We start from the raw sequence: 16216 nt of genomic DNA, 5'->3' as shown, positions 1-16216 counted from the left end.
ATATATATATATATATATATATATATATATATATATATATATATATTCAGAGAATGGACAGTTCCGGCTGATGATTAAATCAAGACGGCATAATAGGAAGTGACTGGCAGAGAATGTGTCGCTAAGTGGGGAGCAGGCCTTAGGCTGAGACCTGAGACCCAGGAAGAAACCAGGTACCTGAAGCTCACAGGCCCCCGCAGAGGTCCGGAGCGAGGCGAGCGGGGAGGGAGGAGCCAGAGGACATCCAGTACCTTAAAGATAACAGGGACGATTTTAGTTTATCTATACATGTCAAGGAAAGCCACTGAGGGCTTTAAAGGGGAATTGGAATGACATTTTATATTTATTTTACCTTTTTTTTTTACATTTTAAAAAGAGCCTCTGGCTCTTGGGCCCTTGGATGGAGAATAAGTTACACTCGGGTAGGAAAATCTAACTTTCTGGGCGGCCTTTCCCACTCACGGCCTCCATTTCCCCGTCTGTAAAGGGGGGTGGGAAGGAACCGGGTCCCAAGGCGTCAGAGACTCGCAAACGCGGAGCACTTTCGGGCTCTGGGCAGCGCGCTCCCGCGCCGTTCGGGACAGTTCTCCTCGCCACACCCCCGGGTTAAGGTGGAGACGCCGGGAACACCCACTCACGGACTCACCACCGCGGGAAGCAGCAGGGACCGCCCCAGAATCCGGGACGCGTGGCATTCCAGCCCAGGACAGCCAATCGCGACGGGGAGAGCGGCGGGAGGGGGCGGCACCCCCTCCAGCCCGGCCCGGTCATTGGCCGGCGGCCGCGTCTCCTGCCCGCGGTGCCACGTGACTGCCACGGCCCGGGCGTTCGTTCGGGATTAGCTCTCCGCACCCCTCGGCGGCTACCTGGTCCCCGCGCCCCCGGGTCCCGGCCCCCGGCCGGCCGGGCCCCGCCTCCTCGGGGCCGGAAGATGGGCGGGGAAGGGGACGAGCCGGTAAAAGGGAGGCTGGCTCCGGGCCGGCAGCCACTGCCCGCGCGGTCGTGTGCCCTCTGCTCCGCACCGCGGAGGACGCTGCGCGGGGCCTCATCGCGCGGGGCGGCCCAGACCTGAGAGGTGAGAAGAGGGGAGGGGACGCGAGCAGGGCGGAGGGCCGGGGAGCGATGCCGGCTCCACGCGGCCAGCCGGCTGCTCTTCGGGTGGTCCCGGCCTGGGCCCCGGGCGTGCTGGGAGGAGGTCCGGGCCAGCTGTCGCCGTGGGCTTCGCGGGCAGCCCGCGGTCGGGGTTGTTCCGTGGGTGGGCAGAGGCGGGGCAGGGCAAGTGTCAAAGCCCCGCTCCCCCGCCGGTCCGCCGGCCCCGCTCCTCCGGCTGAGTGCTTGGCTCCTCCCTCCAGCCCACGCGTCGCACCGAGTGCCCCAAGCACGTCGCAGTCGCAGATAAAAGCGTTGCGCTTCGGTCGGGTCAAGCCCTGTCGAACCCAGATTTCCGGGAGCAGAACCCAGGAGAATGAGCTGCCACCACTAACCCTCTTTCTCCTCCCCCACAAATGGGCGACTGAGACCTGGACACCAGAGAGGACTTGATTATCTTGGTCTTTAAAATCACACACCTGGTTAAGTATAAATGAGGACCTGAATGGGCTTCTTGGAGATTCATAGACTCACTTGAAATTCTCTCGTGGATGGATGGGGACACTGAGAGGACACAGAGGGGACCAGGGCCTTGCCTAGAATTACACAGCAGATCATGTGCAGAGCTAGGGCTTGTACTCCCCAACTCAGAGAATGGCAGACGGGGCCCTTTCCTTGCACGGATTGGGGACTATGGAGAGTTAGAAGCATTCAAGACTTAAAGTCCTTTCTGGTACCTGTTCTATTACCACCACTCTCTTCCCCCCTCCCCCCACTCCCACTCCCACACACACCTTTATCCCTAGGGCTCTTTATGTGAAATCTGGAACTAATGTGATTATCCAATAGTGGGTTAAGCAGAAGTTCTTGTTTTTGAAAATTGAGTCAAGTCCTGGCTGGTTTGGCTCAGTGCATGGAGCGGGGGTGGGTGGACTGAAGGGTCAGGGGCATAGGGGAGGCAACTAATTGATGTGTCTCTCTCACATCCATGTGTGTTTTTTTTCCTCTCCCTCCTTCCCTCCCACGCTCTCTAAAAATCAATGGAAAAAATATCCTGGGTGAGGATTAACATACACACGAAAAAATAATAAATAAATAATTGAGTCAAGAAATGGAGAGTTAAACCTGTTGGAAAGAAATGAGCCCCTTTTTGGCCCCTTCACGACTCTCAAGGGTCAGAGACTAGTAGCTATCATTTATTGAGCAAATGCTATATGTCAGGCACTGTGCTAGGTACTTTACTTGTGGTAGCTTTTTAACACCCCTGCAAGTTAAGTGATGCTGTCCCCATTTTATAGGTGAGAAATTGATGCTGAGTAAAATGAAGTTTTTCACCCAGTGCCATATTGCTGTTAGACAGTATAGCTGGGATCTGTCTGACTCCAGATCATACCCAGTATTTCTCCAAGTTTGGCCTTCAGCTCACTGGCTCAGCATCATCCAGGCTGCAGAGTCTTAGATCTCATCTCTGGACTTGCCTGGGAACCTGCATTTTAATAGATCTCTGGTTTAATAGAGTAAGTACAGTACTACAATGTGCTGCCTCCTAGGGGAAGATCTGGAAATGACACAGGACTTTGCAGAGATCTAGATGAGATTTACTAGGGGTGATTTTTTTTAAATATTTTTTTTATATTTTATTGATTTTTTACAGAGGGAGAGGGAGAGGGACAGAGAGTTAGAAACATCATTGAGAGAGAAACATTGATTCAGCTGCCTCCTGCACACTCCCTACTGGGTATGTGCCTGCAACCAAGGTACATGCCCTTGACTGGAATCGAACCCGGGACCCTTCAGTCCACAGACCGACACTCTATCCACTGAGCCAGACCGGCTAGGGCTAGGGGTGATTTTTGATTATTGACATAACTTTTAGTGAGCATAAACCCTCAGGCAGATACTTGCCAAACTGTATAACGTCTTGACACAAGCTTGGTTATTGTGTGTGGAGGGTGGACAGAGAGGGGTAACTCCTTTTTACAAAACATTTCTTTCATTTATTCACTCAACAATATTTGCTAAGAATTTAATAAAACAGCAGGTTATTGCTCTCATGGGAAAGATAGAAAAAAAAAGTAAATGCATGGTAGGCAATGATGAGAGGGTCAGGGAGAAAAATAGAGCAAAGTAAAGGAGATAGGAGTGGAAGGCAGGGATGTGCCCAGGCGGGGAGCGTGGTGGCGGCAGTAGTGCTATTTTATATATCGTGTCTAGCAAGGAACTGATTAAGGCAGCATTTGAGAAAAATTCTAGCATTCCAGTTAGAGGGGCAGCAAAAGTAAATGAAAGCAAGAGCCTGCTTGCCTTGTTTGACTATTGCCTGGGATACAAATTATTCTAACCAAAATGTAGCTACAGACGTAAATTTTACAACATTAGTCCTAATGGAAAAATAAAATGAAAATATTACCAATGCAGGTGTGTAATATGAAAGGTAAAAGTAACTTTATTCTTAACCTTTTACCAAACCTATGTCAAGCAGTTTGCTCCCTTCACCAATTAAAATTAACCATAATCCAGAAATGAGTTGAGAACTTGGCCACCGTGTGTGCCCTTTTTTCTCCTATTGACCTTTATAACCCACCCCCTGCCAGGGGCCATGTGGTATTTTAGAGAGTTAAGCTTGGAAATTGGAAGATGAGGTTTGGGAATCTGGTTCTACCAGTTGAGCAAGTGACTAAACTTTGACTTTGCTCATATTAGAGATAGGAATTCATACACTGTTCTCAGATTTATTAAGGAGGCAAATGGGAGGTGTATTTAAAATCTTTTTGAAAGCAGCGAATTACTGTGCAAGTAACTAGCCTTTATAATAAAACCCTAATATGCACATCAACTGAACGGTGGAACGACCGGTCGCTATGACGTGCACTGACCACCAGTGGGCAGACACTCAATGCAGGAGCTGCTCCCTGGTGGTCAGTGCGCTCCCACATGGGGAGCGCACTCAGCCAGAACCGGGCTCACAGCTGACAAGCACAGTGGCAGTGGCGGGGAGCCTCTCCTGCCTCTGTGGCAGCACTAAAGACCCCTTGGGGAATGTCTGACTGCCTTCTGGAATGTCCTGGACTGCTAGAGGGCACTGGCCGAGCTGAGGGACTCCCCCCCCCCCACAGTGCACAAACATCATGCACCTGACCTCTGGTTCTATATAATAAAAGCCTAATATGCTAAGTGTCTGGCCTTACGATCTTTAAACCAGTCGCTATGGCACACACTGACCGTTAGGGGGTAGATGCTCCAACCGGTAGGTTAGCTTGCTGCTGGGGTCCAGCCAATTGGGACTGGGAAAGATGTCCCAGACACGCCCTGGAGCCCTCCTGTAGTCTCTCCCCGCCCCAATCGTGCATTGATGGGGTCCCTCGGCCTGGCCTGTGCCCTCTCGCAATCTGGGACCCCACAGGGGATGTTCGAGAGCCGGTTTCGGCCCGATCCCTGCAGGTCAGACTGAGGGACCCCACTGGTGCACGAATCCGTGCACTAGGCCTCTAGTTTAATATATTTGATCATGATTTTACATTAAGTTATTTTCTTCTTGGGTATTTTATTATTTTGTCTTATATTGGGCTTTATACTAGAATCAATATGTCATAGTGCTTGTAGTACTGATATAAGCCCTATGGTGGCTCTTTTTGCATCACACATAAATGAACATTGCTAATAATTTGTGATAAGAGAATATAAGGAAGATTTTTTGTCTTCATTATATTTACTTGAAACTTCACCAAAACTTCACCAATGAACAGATACATAGCCATACATATCAGGTGTGAGGCATCGTGTTAGTGCTGGGTTATGTGGAAATGAGAATGACTTGGTGTCTGTCCTTGAATGTATACTCTAGTTCAGTGATGGCGAACCTTTTGAGCTCGGCATGTCAGCATTTTGAAAAACCCTAACTTAACTCTGGTGCCGTGTCACATACAGAAATTTTTTGATATTTGCAACCATAGTAAACAAAGATTTATATTTTTGATATTTATTTTATATATTTGAATGCCATTTAACAAAGAAAAATCAACCAAAAAAATGAGTTCACGTGTCACCTCTGACACGTGTGTCATAGGTTCGCCATCACTGCTCTAGTTACTCTAGTGTGAGAGACACGTAAACTTAAGTGCTAAATAGTTATATGTTACGTTTTTCTTATGTCCCTTTTGCATATCTTAGGTTTGGAAAAGACTTTTGACCCACAAATCACCAAGAGTTGTCCAAAACAGAATGACAGGACATAAGTGCACTAGAGAGTGGCCTGAAAGTAGGAAGTGAGAAGAGAGTTACAGATTGGTTGCATTGAGGAATGAAGACCTGTGTGTATCCACCAATCTGATTGACTTGCTCAGGGTATGTAGCCATCTATATCTATTATTTTTTTCCTTATTTACTTTAAAAACTATCAGAGTAGCTATTATTTTACTTTTGTTTAGTGGGATGACCCTTCATCCTAAACAAAATTAATGTGTGTGGTTTTACGTATCTTGTATTCTTAAATGGATCTTGGGTCCTGGATTATGACATTTTGGTAATATTACGTTTATAGAACCTCACAAGGTCCTATTTTTCTGTCAGTTCCAAAACAGAAAACTTCCTGAGTCCTCCATCTAGTATATTTTATCTCTCTCTGGCTATAGTCATAAATTTGTTTATTCATTCAAACATTTTGTAAGCCTGTTCTCTGAGAGTTATAATATTTCATTCATTGATGATTACAATGATGAACAAGATGTCCTTTCCTCCCAGAGCTGGAGAGAATCCTACTGAACAAATACAAGAGTGTGGTTAGTACTATAACGGAGTGCAGAATGCTTTGGGACAGAGAGGATATAATGATTCATTTGGGCTAGGAGAGATTGGTCAGTGCTTTGTATAAGAGGTTGAATTTTAAATGGGTTTTAAAAATGATTAGGATCTTGACAGGCGGAGAGGTGGATGGCCATGCTAAGTTAAGCAAGCAGCTAATACAGAGACACTGATTTGTGAATTATTTGGTAAACAGTGTAATACTTTGAGAACCTCTTGCTTTTTCCTCCTCTTTTACTCTTACTACAAGATTTTTCTGTTGTTATAGTTGCCCCTTCTTTTTGGTTAATTTTATTTTCTTCACTTTCCTATAGTTACAGGGGAAGGTCTTATGGCACTAGTTCTGTAGTTTAGGACCCAGAGATGCAGGACTACCTAGTTACCCCCCAAGTAGAAGTACAGAGCAACATTATACCTCCCTTCAGTGTGTGTACTTAGAACAGTAAAGCGAATCTTTATTTGCATGAACACGGCAGATATGACTCTGTACTAAAAGAAAGTAGAATAGACCAAAACTTTCCAGAGCATATATCGGACACTTGCCCAATCAGCCCACCCAGGCTCTTGACATTCATATGCTTTAATAATCTTGTATCAGCTTCTCTATCCTCTTTCCTACCAAGCAAAGGAGTGTTGTTCAAAGACCTAAATGCATTCTGCCCTAGTTTCTTTTAAAAAAAAACACACATTTATTTTTACTCTTTCACTTGCTTTTTCTTCTTTATGTTTATTTTCAACAATTAGGAAGTTATTTAAAGAGCCTCCCTTCCCCCCCCCCAAAAAAAAAAAACAACAACAAAGAACATCTTCCTTGTTTTAGGGACTTGCGGGTAGGGATGAAGGTTTGGGACCAGATCCTATTTGCAGTATATCTGGGTGTGAAAAACCTGAAAAGAAGATAATTGATAGCATATAGAAAGGAGGAAATAGGCTACCCTGATACCTTTTCTGGAGGGAAAAACTATAGGGGGAACCAGGCAGGGATGGAAAAGAATCCTTAAATGATTTTTACTCTCAGGAAGTCCTGGATCCAGTGAATTATTTGCTTTGACTTGGCTGTTTATGGTCTGGTTCTTTTTTTTTTTTTTTTAATCAAGACAAATGAGGCTCAACTAAATGTGACTGTAAGATACCTAACATCAAAACTGAACTCCTTTTAACTCTCATGAATGACAAGTAGGGCTGTTAAAATGTTGAGCACTGAGAATTACTTAATGAGGTAACTCTGGTATTTTCTCTGGGGTAGGAGGCTAAAGCATCTGTCTTCAGAAATGTCTTCGGAAAATACAGAGCAACATGACCTTTCACTTGAAGGAAAAGACCAATACAATCCTCCATCTGCGATCCATGTGGAACTTGAAAAGGAATCAAATACTGACTTCCAGCAACTTGAAGCCACAAATCAATGCAGACATTATCCTAGGATCCACATGGAGCCTCAAGAGAAATCAAATACTAACTTTAAGCAATTCATCATCAAAAAACTACAGAAGAGTTGCCAGTGCAGCCCAACCAAAGCAAAACATACGATTTTTGGTTTCCTTCCCTTTTTGCAGTGGCTCCCAAAATATGACCTGAAGAAAAACATTTTAGGAGATGTGATGTCCGGCTTAATTGTGGGCATCTTGTTGGTTCCCCAATCGATTGCTTACTCCCTTTTAGCTGGCCAAGAACCCATCTATGGTCTGTACACATCTTTTTTTGCAAGCATCATTTATTTCCTATTCGGGACTTCCCGTCACATCTCTGTGGGCATTTTTGGAATACTGTGCCTTATGATTGGTGAGGTAGTTGACCGAGAACTACACAGAGCTGGCTTTGACACTGCCCATATTGCCCTGTCGTTAGGAACGGTTTCGAATGGGAGCATATCATTAAACCAGACATCAGACAGGATATGTGACAGAAGTTGTTACGCAATTACAGTGGGCAGCACCGTAACCTTTATGGCTGGAGTTTATCAGGTAAGAAACAATGGGATGAGATTGGTGGTTTCTTACCAAAGAAATCACTATGCATGAAATCTCAGATCTGTAAGGGATCTTAGATATCACAATAATTAAAACTATTATTTATTGAATACTCAAGATATGTGAGGAGTAAAGCCGAAATTCAAACCCTGGTTTGACTCTCTAGGAAAGATAAAGCTGCTTCTCTTTTCTCAACTCTAGGTTGCCCCTTAACCAATGAATTTCAGTCAACCAGATTTTAATTATTTGGTTGTAAAAATTTAGACCAGAAAGGGACCTCAGACCACCTAATACAATTTCTTGATTTTATATGTCAAGAAAAATTGCTTTGTTTGAGATTATGCAGGTTGGTTATTGGCAGAATCAGCATTAACAGGCAGGCAGGAATGGTAACAATGGGGATTAGGAGAGGAGGAGTGCAGGAGTTTTTCAAACTATAGATGACCACCCCCTCTTTCCTGTAGAATTGTTAAGATAGTAGTTCTCTTGGATTGTTGCACAGGAAAAAGTTGAACACTATATTATATTATCAACCAGGAGAAAGGATTAGAAATGAAATTCTTCTTGGGTCTCCTATAGAATCCACTCATCTGCCATTGTCATCATGCCCCTGCCTTCTGGCATCAGGAGTCAGTGCCAACATTACATCTCTACTACAGGCATTTGGAACCAATAAGGGAAGGGGAAGAGTAGCTTGCTTTATTTGGTGCTTGGATGAAGCGGAGAGGTGGTGTACAGAGAGTTGTTTTAGGAGTTTAAGAAGGTAGGAATCCTAAGTTACTGTCTCATCTAGGCTAATGAGTAATAATGTGCTTAGCCCTCTGAGTGTCAGTAAAATGAGCCCTGTCTCTAAAACGAGAGGATTGATATATGAGTGTGTTTTTCTCTAGCTCTGATATTCTGTGATGCTCTGATATGTCTCCATGCAAAAAAAATGCCAAGGTAATACAGGATTTAGTGCCTCTTTTCCATTTATATTTAACACTTGTATATCCTTCCTTCCAGGTAGCGATGGGCTTCTTTCAAGTGGGCTTTGTTTCCGTCTACCTCTCAGATGCCTTGCTGAGTGGATTTGTCACTGGTGCCTCCTTCACTGTTCTTACATCTCAGGCCAAGTATCTCCTTGGGCTCAGCCTTCCTCGGAGTGGTGGCGTGGGCTCACTCATCACTACTTGGATACATATCTTCAGAAACATCCATAAGACCAATCTCTGTGATCTCATCACCAGCCTTTTGTGCCTTTTGGTTCTTTTGCCAACCAAAGAACTCAATGAGCGCTTCAAGTCCAAGCTTAAGGCACCGATTCCTACTGAACTCATTGTTGTTGTGGCAGCGACATTAGCCTCTCATTTTGGAAAACTAAATGAGAAATACAATACCAGTGTTGCTGGACATATTCCCACTGGGTTTATGCCACCCAAAGCACCGGACTGGAACTTAATTCCTAATGTGGCTACAGATGCAATAGCTATGTCTATCATTGGTTTTGCTATCACTGTATCACTTTCTGAGATGTTTGCCAAGAAACATGGCTATACAGTCAGAGCTAACCAGGAAATGTATGCCATTGGCTTTTGCAATATCATCCCTTCCTTCTTCCACTGTTTTACTACTAGTGCAGCTCTTGCAAAGACGTTGGTTAAAGAATCAACAGGCTGCCAAACTCAGCTTTCTAGTGTAGTGACAGCTCTGGTTCTTTTGTTGGTTCTCCTGGTAATAGCTCCTTTATTCTATTCCCTTCAGAAAAGTGTCCTGGGTGTGATCACTATTGTAAATCTCCGGGGAGCTTTATGTAAATTTAAGGATCTGCCCAAGATGTGGAGGGTTAGCAGAATGGATACAGTTATCTGGTTTGTTACTATGCTGTCCACTGCACTGATAAGTACTGAAATAGGCCTGCTTATAGGCGTTTGTTTTTCTATGTTTTGTGTCATCCTCCGTACGCAGAAGCCTGAGAGTTCATTGCTTGGCTTAGTGGAAGAATCGGAAATTTTTGAATCCACATCTGCTTACAAAAACCTTCAGGCTAACCCGGGCATCAAGATTTTCCGCTTTGTAGCCCCTCTCTACTACATAAACAAAGAATGTTTTAAATCTGCTTTATACAAAAAAACTCTCAACCCAATCTTAGTAAAGGCAGCTCAGAAGAAGGCAGCAAAGAGAAAGATAAAAAAGGAAACAGTGACTGTCAGTGGAATTCAGGATGAAGTTGCAGTGAAACTTTCCCATGATCCCTTGGAACTCCATACCATAGTGATTGACTGCAGTGCAATCCAATTTTTAGATACAGCAGGGATCCATACGCTGAAAGAAGTTCGCAGAGATTATGAAGCCATTGGCATACAAGTTCTGCTGGCTCAATGCAATCCCTCTGTGAAGGATTCCTTGGTCCGGGGAGAGTATTGCAAAAAGGAAGATGAAAGCTTCTTTTATAGTGTACATGAAGCGATAGCTTTTGCAGAAGAATGTCAAAATCAGAAAGGAATATGTTTTCCCAATGGTCTGAGTCTTTCCAGTGATCAGCTGGATAAGTAGATGAAAAGAAGAAAAATGTCTAGCCAATAGCAACTTGCATACTTGAAATTTTAACCTATTGGCTAGACATTATTCTTCCTTCGAAGCTGATGGCCTTCGTAGATACAAAAGTGCAGCAGAGCTTATACTTGGGCAGAATCAGAAAGAAGAAAATATTGTGGTTTTAAGCTTTCTTGCAAATAGGGAGTGCTCTTGGAATTACATGTCTATTGAATTGAACTGTGAAGTAGCCCTTAAACTTAATGATCATCTTTAAAAAAAAAAAAAAAGTTTTATTGATTTTTTTAGAGAGAGAGGAAGGGAAAGGGAGAGAGAAATAGAAACATCAATGTGAAAAACAGATCGGATGCCTTCGGCACACCCCCTACTGGGGGTCAAGTCAGCAACCTGGGCATGTGCCCTGACCAGGAATTGAACCAGTGACTTCTTGGTGCATGGGACAACACTCAACTAACTGAGCCACACTGCCCAGGCATGACCATCCTCTTTGAGGAGATAGGCATGTGGACTCTTCCTTCTCCAGAAGGAAAGGAGTGGAGTTGGCATTTATATGAGATATGCTCTAGCCTATATGATACGGCTCTTTGGAGAGAGAGTGGAAAGGAGGCAGGGAAAGATGTTGTGTCTGATATTGTACCAACAGATCAAGAGGCCTCTGGAGCACAAGGTAATAGCTATTCAAGTCTTTTTCTTATTTGTACTTCTCCATACCCAGTTTCTGCTCCCCAGATGGCAGTGAGATCTCTGACTTTTAATAGGAAAGTACTATTCCTTTCCTAAAGGCAGGAAACCATAGGCACAGATCCATCAGGAGACTGATGGTTGAGCATGTTTGTGAAATCCTACCAGCTAACTTCACATTATACAGAACATTCTTTGTAAATCAGTTGTTTTCGTCATACCTTTTTGTTTAGGGTAAGTCGGTAAGCAAAGAGCTCTTCATAATCAGCCAAAATAATGAGAATCCCCCCTGACTTTTCTGTGATCTCTGTCCCTGTTTCTGATTATTTCTTAACTTAAAAATTGAGTTCAGGAGTTATAATGATAAATTCAGGGTCTTTCCAGTCATCAGCTGGATAAGTAGATGAAAAGAAGAAAAATGTCTAGCCAATAGCAACTTGCATACTTGAAATTTTTGTGATCCTTATTAATGTTTTCAATGAATTTTTTTCCTTCATGTAGTGCTATAGATGAGCTATAGGTTCTTTTTGCATCAATGCAGATAATTCCTTAGCTTTCAGTAATTTAGTGTATTTTCCATGGCATCTGTCCTAAACTGCTATGTCTCATTACCAGTGACAAGCTTGCCAGATAAAAGGCAGAATGCTGACTCTGCAATTCTATACAGTATTTTAAATGAGCTCGAGGCAAACTGTTAAGGACAGATTACAAATAGGAATGATTGACAGTTTCCCTTAAGAATTTGTTACTTAGCAGTGATTTCTTTGCTTCCCATGGCATTTTAGCAAGGGTCAATTGGGGATTGATAGTCTTTCTGAAATAGAAGTGCATGCAGTAAGCATTAGCTTTGTTTTCACTAAAACATGTACAAATTAATTATTGATGTTCCTTTGGAAGCGTCTGTGCCTTTTCTGTTGGTTAATCATTTGTTTTTAATCCTTCTTGCCTTCCTCCCCCAGGCTAGGTTTGAATCCAGACCATTATAGATGTCTAATGCTGCCTGACAGAGTAGAGTACATGTTTAAGACAACTCTATAATTTAGCAAACACTAGCACAGTAAAAAAAAAAAAAGTCCAAAAAATTTGAAAAACTCCTTAGCAAAATGGAGTAACAGAATTTGACCTTTACCTAACCTTTCTCTTCATATGTGGATATGAACAATTCTGGAGCTTTGTGCATTTAGCAAAGTCTTGAATTGTGCTCTGATTAGTACAGTGGGGCCTTGACTTACGAGTGTCCCGACTAACGAGTTTTTTTGAGATACGAGCAGTCTCTCGGCCGATTTTTTGCTTTGAGTTGCAAGCTCAAAAAAATTCGGGTTACGAGCCAGCTTTAGATACCCCACCGCTAGTTGGCGCAGCGAACGTCACAGTGATTTGACATACGAGTAATTTGAGTTATGAGCTCCGTCACGGAACGAATTAAACTCTCGTAAGTCAAGGCCCCACTGTACCTCTTCCACTCAGACAAACGAGATTCTGCTTTTGGTAACTAGTTGTAAAAACATTTAAGATTTCTCAAGAATGTATATCTTACCCTTTCTGCGTGGGTAGAGTTAAGTTTTATTGATACAAAAATATCTTGCTTACTCTAGACTTCAGTGTCTAAATGAACATTTTCTCATTGCTTATTGACAAACGTACAAAATTCTGAATATCTTAAAATGGTCATTTAATTGAAATGTATTGTGTACATACTTAATGGTTAAAACTTTACAACCTTATTTATTTTTAAATTTGCTACAATAAGAGGAGTGGAGGGTACCCATGCACAGAGAGACTAAGGATTGACATTCAGGAGAGGGGTGAAAGGAGTAGATCATTGAAAACACCACCGCTGACTAAATAAGGGAGAAAACAGAGGCATTCAGTTGAATAGGATCCAATCCCTGGTTAACCCCGCACAATAGTAGGGAGGTCAGGATTAGAAGACACACCTTAGTTTGAGAGCAAGGTCAAAACTGGGTTCTGTTTCTAAAAGGAGAGGGGCACAGATTCACCAAAGATGAGAGAGTTGAGAAGCATGCATTAGCCAGCGTTGGGACAAAAGCCCAGGTTGACCTACTGTGGAGCAGTAGTGACTATAGTACTATCCGTGCCTCTGATGGCAGTAAAATGGACAGATGTCTAGTTGACAATTACTTTAAAAAAATTTTCATTAGGACCAAAGGAAAACGAGATTTAGGTAGACTGACTTAGCTTTTAAACAATAGTAGACATTGAAGCCAAATTTGTCGCTAAATTTACAGTATGGTAAATGGTGGTCTTTAAATGTATATTGTGTTCTCTTAGTAATTTGGGTGTTAGCTCTGCTCTTAGAAAAGGGCTGCAGTGAATTTCTTAGGAACTTAAAATTGAATCTAGGCATTATAATGATAAATTAAAGGTCTGTGAGCCTTATTAAAGTTTTTAATGAATTGTTTTCCTCTATGTAGTGGTATAGATGAACTATAAGTTCTTTTTGCATCAATGTAGATAATTCCTCAAACACTTCCTGAAGACCTATGCAGAACTCTAGAGTTCTGTGCCGGGTGCTGGGACTCTGATACTGAATCCAGTAGGCGAACCATGTGGTAACTCAGTGACACACAGTGGCACTTGGAGGTGCTTTATGGAGGAGCTGAACTGAGCCTGGACAGAGGTCTTAGCAGGAGGCAGGCAATTGAGGCAAAGAAGGAGGCAGGGATGCCTCCGTCTATTCAGGGAATGATTCCACAGTGACGTAGTAAAAACTCAATCGATAGGATTTAGACTTTGCTTAATTTTTCTGTTCTTTGATGTTTCTCTCTTTCTCCCCCCCGCCCCCAATGTTTTCTTTATCTGTTATAGTGATGCCTTATTTGAAACTGGGCTTAAAAACTGCAAAAGGAGGAAATTGAATCTAGAAAGCTTTTAGGCTCTGAAGTAATTTGGCTTTTTTTTTTTAAATAAAGATTTTTTGTGTGTTTGTTTCAGATTAAGTTTATTTAGAAAGTTACAGAGGTAATAGAAGTGAGCCAGCGGGGCTACCTGGGCTCAGGAAACATGTTGCAGAAGCAAAAGAAGGGCCCTTGGAGCTCAGGAGAAAGAAAGGCAAAGGTAACTGCCTGGTGGGGAGAGGGAGGAAGGAAAAGGCTCAGGCATGCTCCCAAGAAGAGAGCGCTGGTAGAAAGATTTTAGATAATCATAAATGGAATCATTAATTTGAGTGCTAATAACAAGAATGAAAATTATAATGGAACAGGCCAAAATAATATACCAGCTGGTTTGTTATCATAGCCTATTATTAAAGTAAAATTCTATTGAAATACTGTAACTTAAAGGTACATTTTAGTTTTTTAAAAAAATATATTAGTAACTAGGAATGGAGAATTTGGATGTGGGAGTGGTGGAGATTTATTTTTATAAGGTATTTTTTATCCTGACAAGGATTATTTTTTTAAAAGTATTTTGCACTTTAAATTTTAAAGTAAACATGTTAAATAAGCATTATATTAGATTGTAGGGGGTTTGGTATGTATTTTCTTTTCCTCGTAGTGATGTAAAATAGGAAGGATATATCGAATTATGAAAACTGGAATAATGACACCAAATGCCTTTACTGGAGATAGTATGTTTGTAAGTCTACACTGGAACCAGGCATATAACCTTTCTTTGGACTTGGATTATGACTGAAAAAGGCCATATAATCACAATCTTACTACAAAATACCAGTGACTAAATTTCTAACTGAAGGTTTTTTAGTTGTCAAACAGACAAGCGCTTAAGCCAGAAAAGATTTTTAACTGCAGGTTTAATAAACTTATTTTAAGAAGTTCTCTTCCACTGCCACATTCTCCATCCCTAAATTAATAAGATAATACTTGGAGTGAAACAGCTGTTATCTTTTAATTCAAATCAGTTGGGAAATTACTGTTTGAATTCTGATGCTGCCATGATTTCTCAAAAATTAGTGTGAACAAATCAATCTTTATAAAATGCTACCTTTTGTCTCCTTGCAATTTTATACACAAATTAAGACAATAACAGGGTGATATATGAGTTAACTCAAATTCTGAGTCTTGTCACTTCACTAAAAAAGTATACTGCCTTTTTTTTCCAATTATTCTAGGTCAGTGACTTTTAGGAATATGTTTTATACCACATATATCTTTTTTAATTAAAGCAAGTGCCTTGATGCTATTACACATAAATCATGCTTAACCCTCTATGGCAGTGGGGGGTGTGTCCGGCCCAAGGTCCATATAAGGCCTGCGAAATCATTTGATCTGGCCCTGCCAAAACATTAGGGGTGAATTAATTAAATATGGCAGGCTAATTTTTAAGTTGGTAATTTTGTAGGGCCTGCAAATGATGTTATAAATATCCAAGTGGCCCTTGGCAAAATAAAGGTTCCCCACCTCTACTCTATGGAATGATAATGAGTTATTGATGATTGCAGCCTATTGTAGGAGAGGGGGAGTTGGTTAATAGCAGATCCTTTTTCTCTGGAAGTATATGTTCATGATGTTTACTACATAAGATCCTATATGTGTTATTTCATTTGCTAATAAATTGTTATGCTAATTAAATATTATGTGTCTAAGTTATTTAAGTGCAAGGTGGGGTTCTAACTAAGAAGTACATTTAGGTCACCAGTGAGCTATAAAATACCATTTCTTTACCTTTGGAGAGTGATTCAATCATTAATTTTTCTCAACTGTAACAAGAGGATCTGTCCTTATAGAAAGCCATAAAGCATAAAGAAACCCAATTCTTTTCCTTTCTGCTTGTGATCCTGATGAGTAGGTCAACACTTTGGGTACTAATTTTTCCATCAATGAAGAGGAAAGGAGGACTAGACTGTTTGAGGACCCTTCCAGTTTTCATGTTACATGACTCCTAAATCTAACTCATGTTTTACTACTGCCCAACCTCTGCATTTTGGTAAGTGAATTTGAGTTACATTTTTTTCATCAGTCAATTGAAGCTAACATCTTATACTGATTAAGAGAATTGGGAGTGGAATTCCTAAGTAGAGCACAACACTTTGTGAGCAATAATCTGCACCCCCAGCATCTCCCCATACCGGTGGTGAAGCCTCTTCCCAGATGTCCTCCCCTTTCTACATCTCTCAACTCTTTGGAAGAAGTAGAAGTGTGGATATAGGGATAAGGACAGTT

The 16216-nt window shown here is 42.0% G+C and overlaps 1 protein-coding gene across 5 annotated transcripts; it reads left to right on the top strand.

Annotated features, from left to right (window-relative positions):
* Positions 1 to 811: 811 nt before the first annotated feature.
* On the top strand, positions 812 to 15625 carry SLC26A2 (solute carrier family 26 member 2). 5 transcript variants are annotated; one of them, XM_006104488.3, is made up of 5 exons: positions 812 to 1075; positions 5260 to 5433; positions 7136 to 7853; positions 8865 to 10394; positions 11479 to 15625. In XM_006104488.3, exons 3-4 carry the CDS (start codon positions 7161 to 7163, stop codon positions 10392 to 10394), a joined length of 2223 nt encoding a protein of 740 aa, XP_006104550.1. In that variant the 5' UTR covers positions 812 to 1075; positions 5260 to 5433; positions 7136 to 7160; the 3' UTR covers positions 11479 to 15625. The 5 variants fall into 5 exon arrangements, with proteins under 5 accessions (XP_006104550.1, XP_023601506.1, XP_014302295.1 ...); XM_023745738.1 differs by adding an exon at positions 1519 to 1571 and having other exon boundaries at positions 8865 to 15625; XM_014446809.2 differs by having other exon boundaries at positions 8865 to 15625.
* The last annotated feature ends 591 nt before the right edge of the window (positions 15626 to 16216 follow it).

The sequence above is a fragment of the Myotis lucifugus genome, unplaced genomic scaffold (assembly GCF_000147115.1).
Source record: "Myotis lucifugus unplaced genomic scaffold, Myoluc2.0 scaffold_576, whole genome shotgun sequence".
NCBI classification, from domain to species: domain Eukaryota; kingdom Metazoa; phylum Chordata; class Mammalia; order Chiroptera; family Vespertilionidae; genus Myotis; species Myotis lucifugus.
This window is presented reverse-complemented; position numbering and strand designations above follow the sequence as displayed.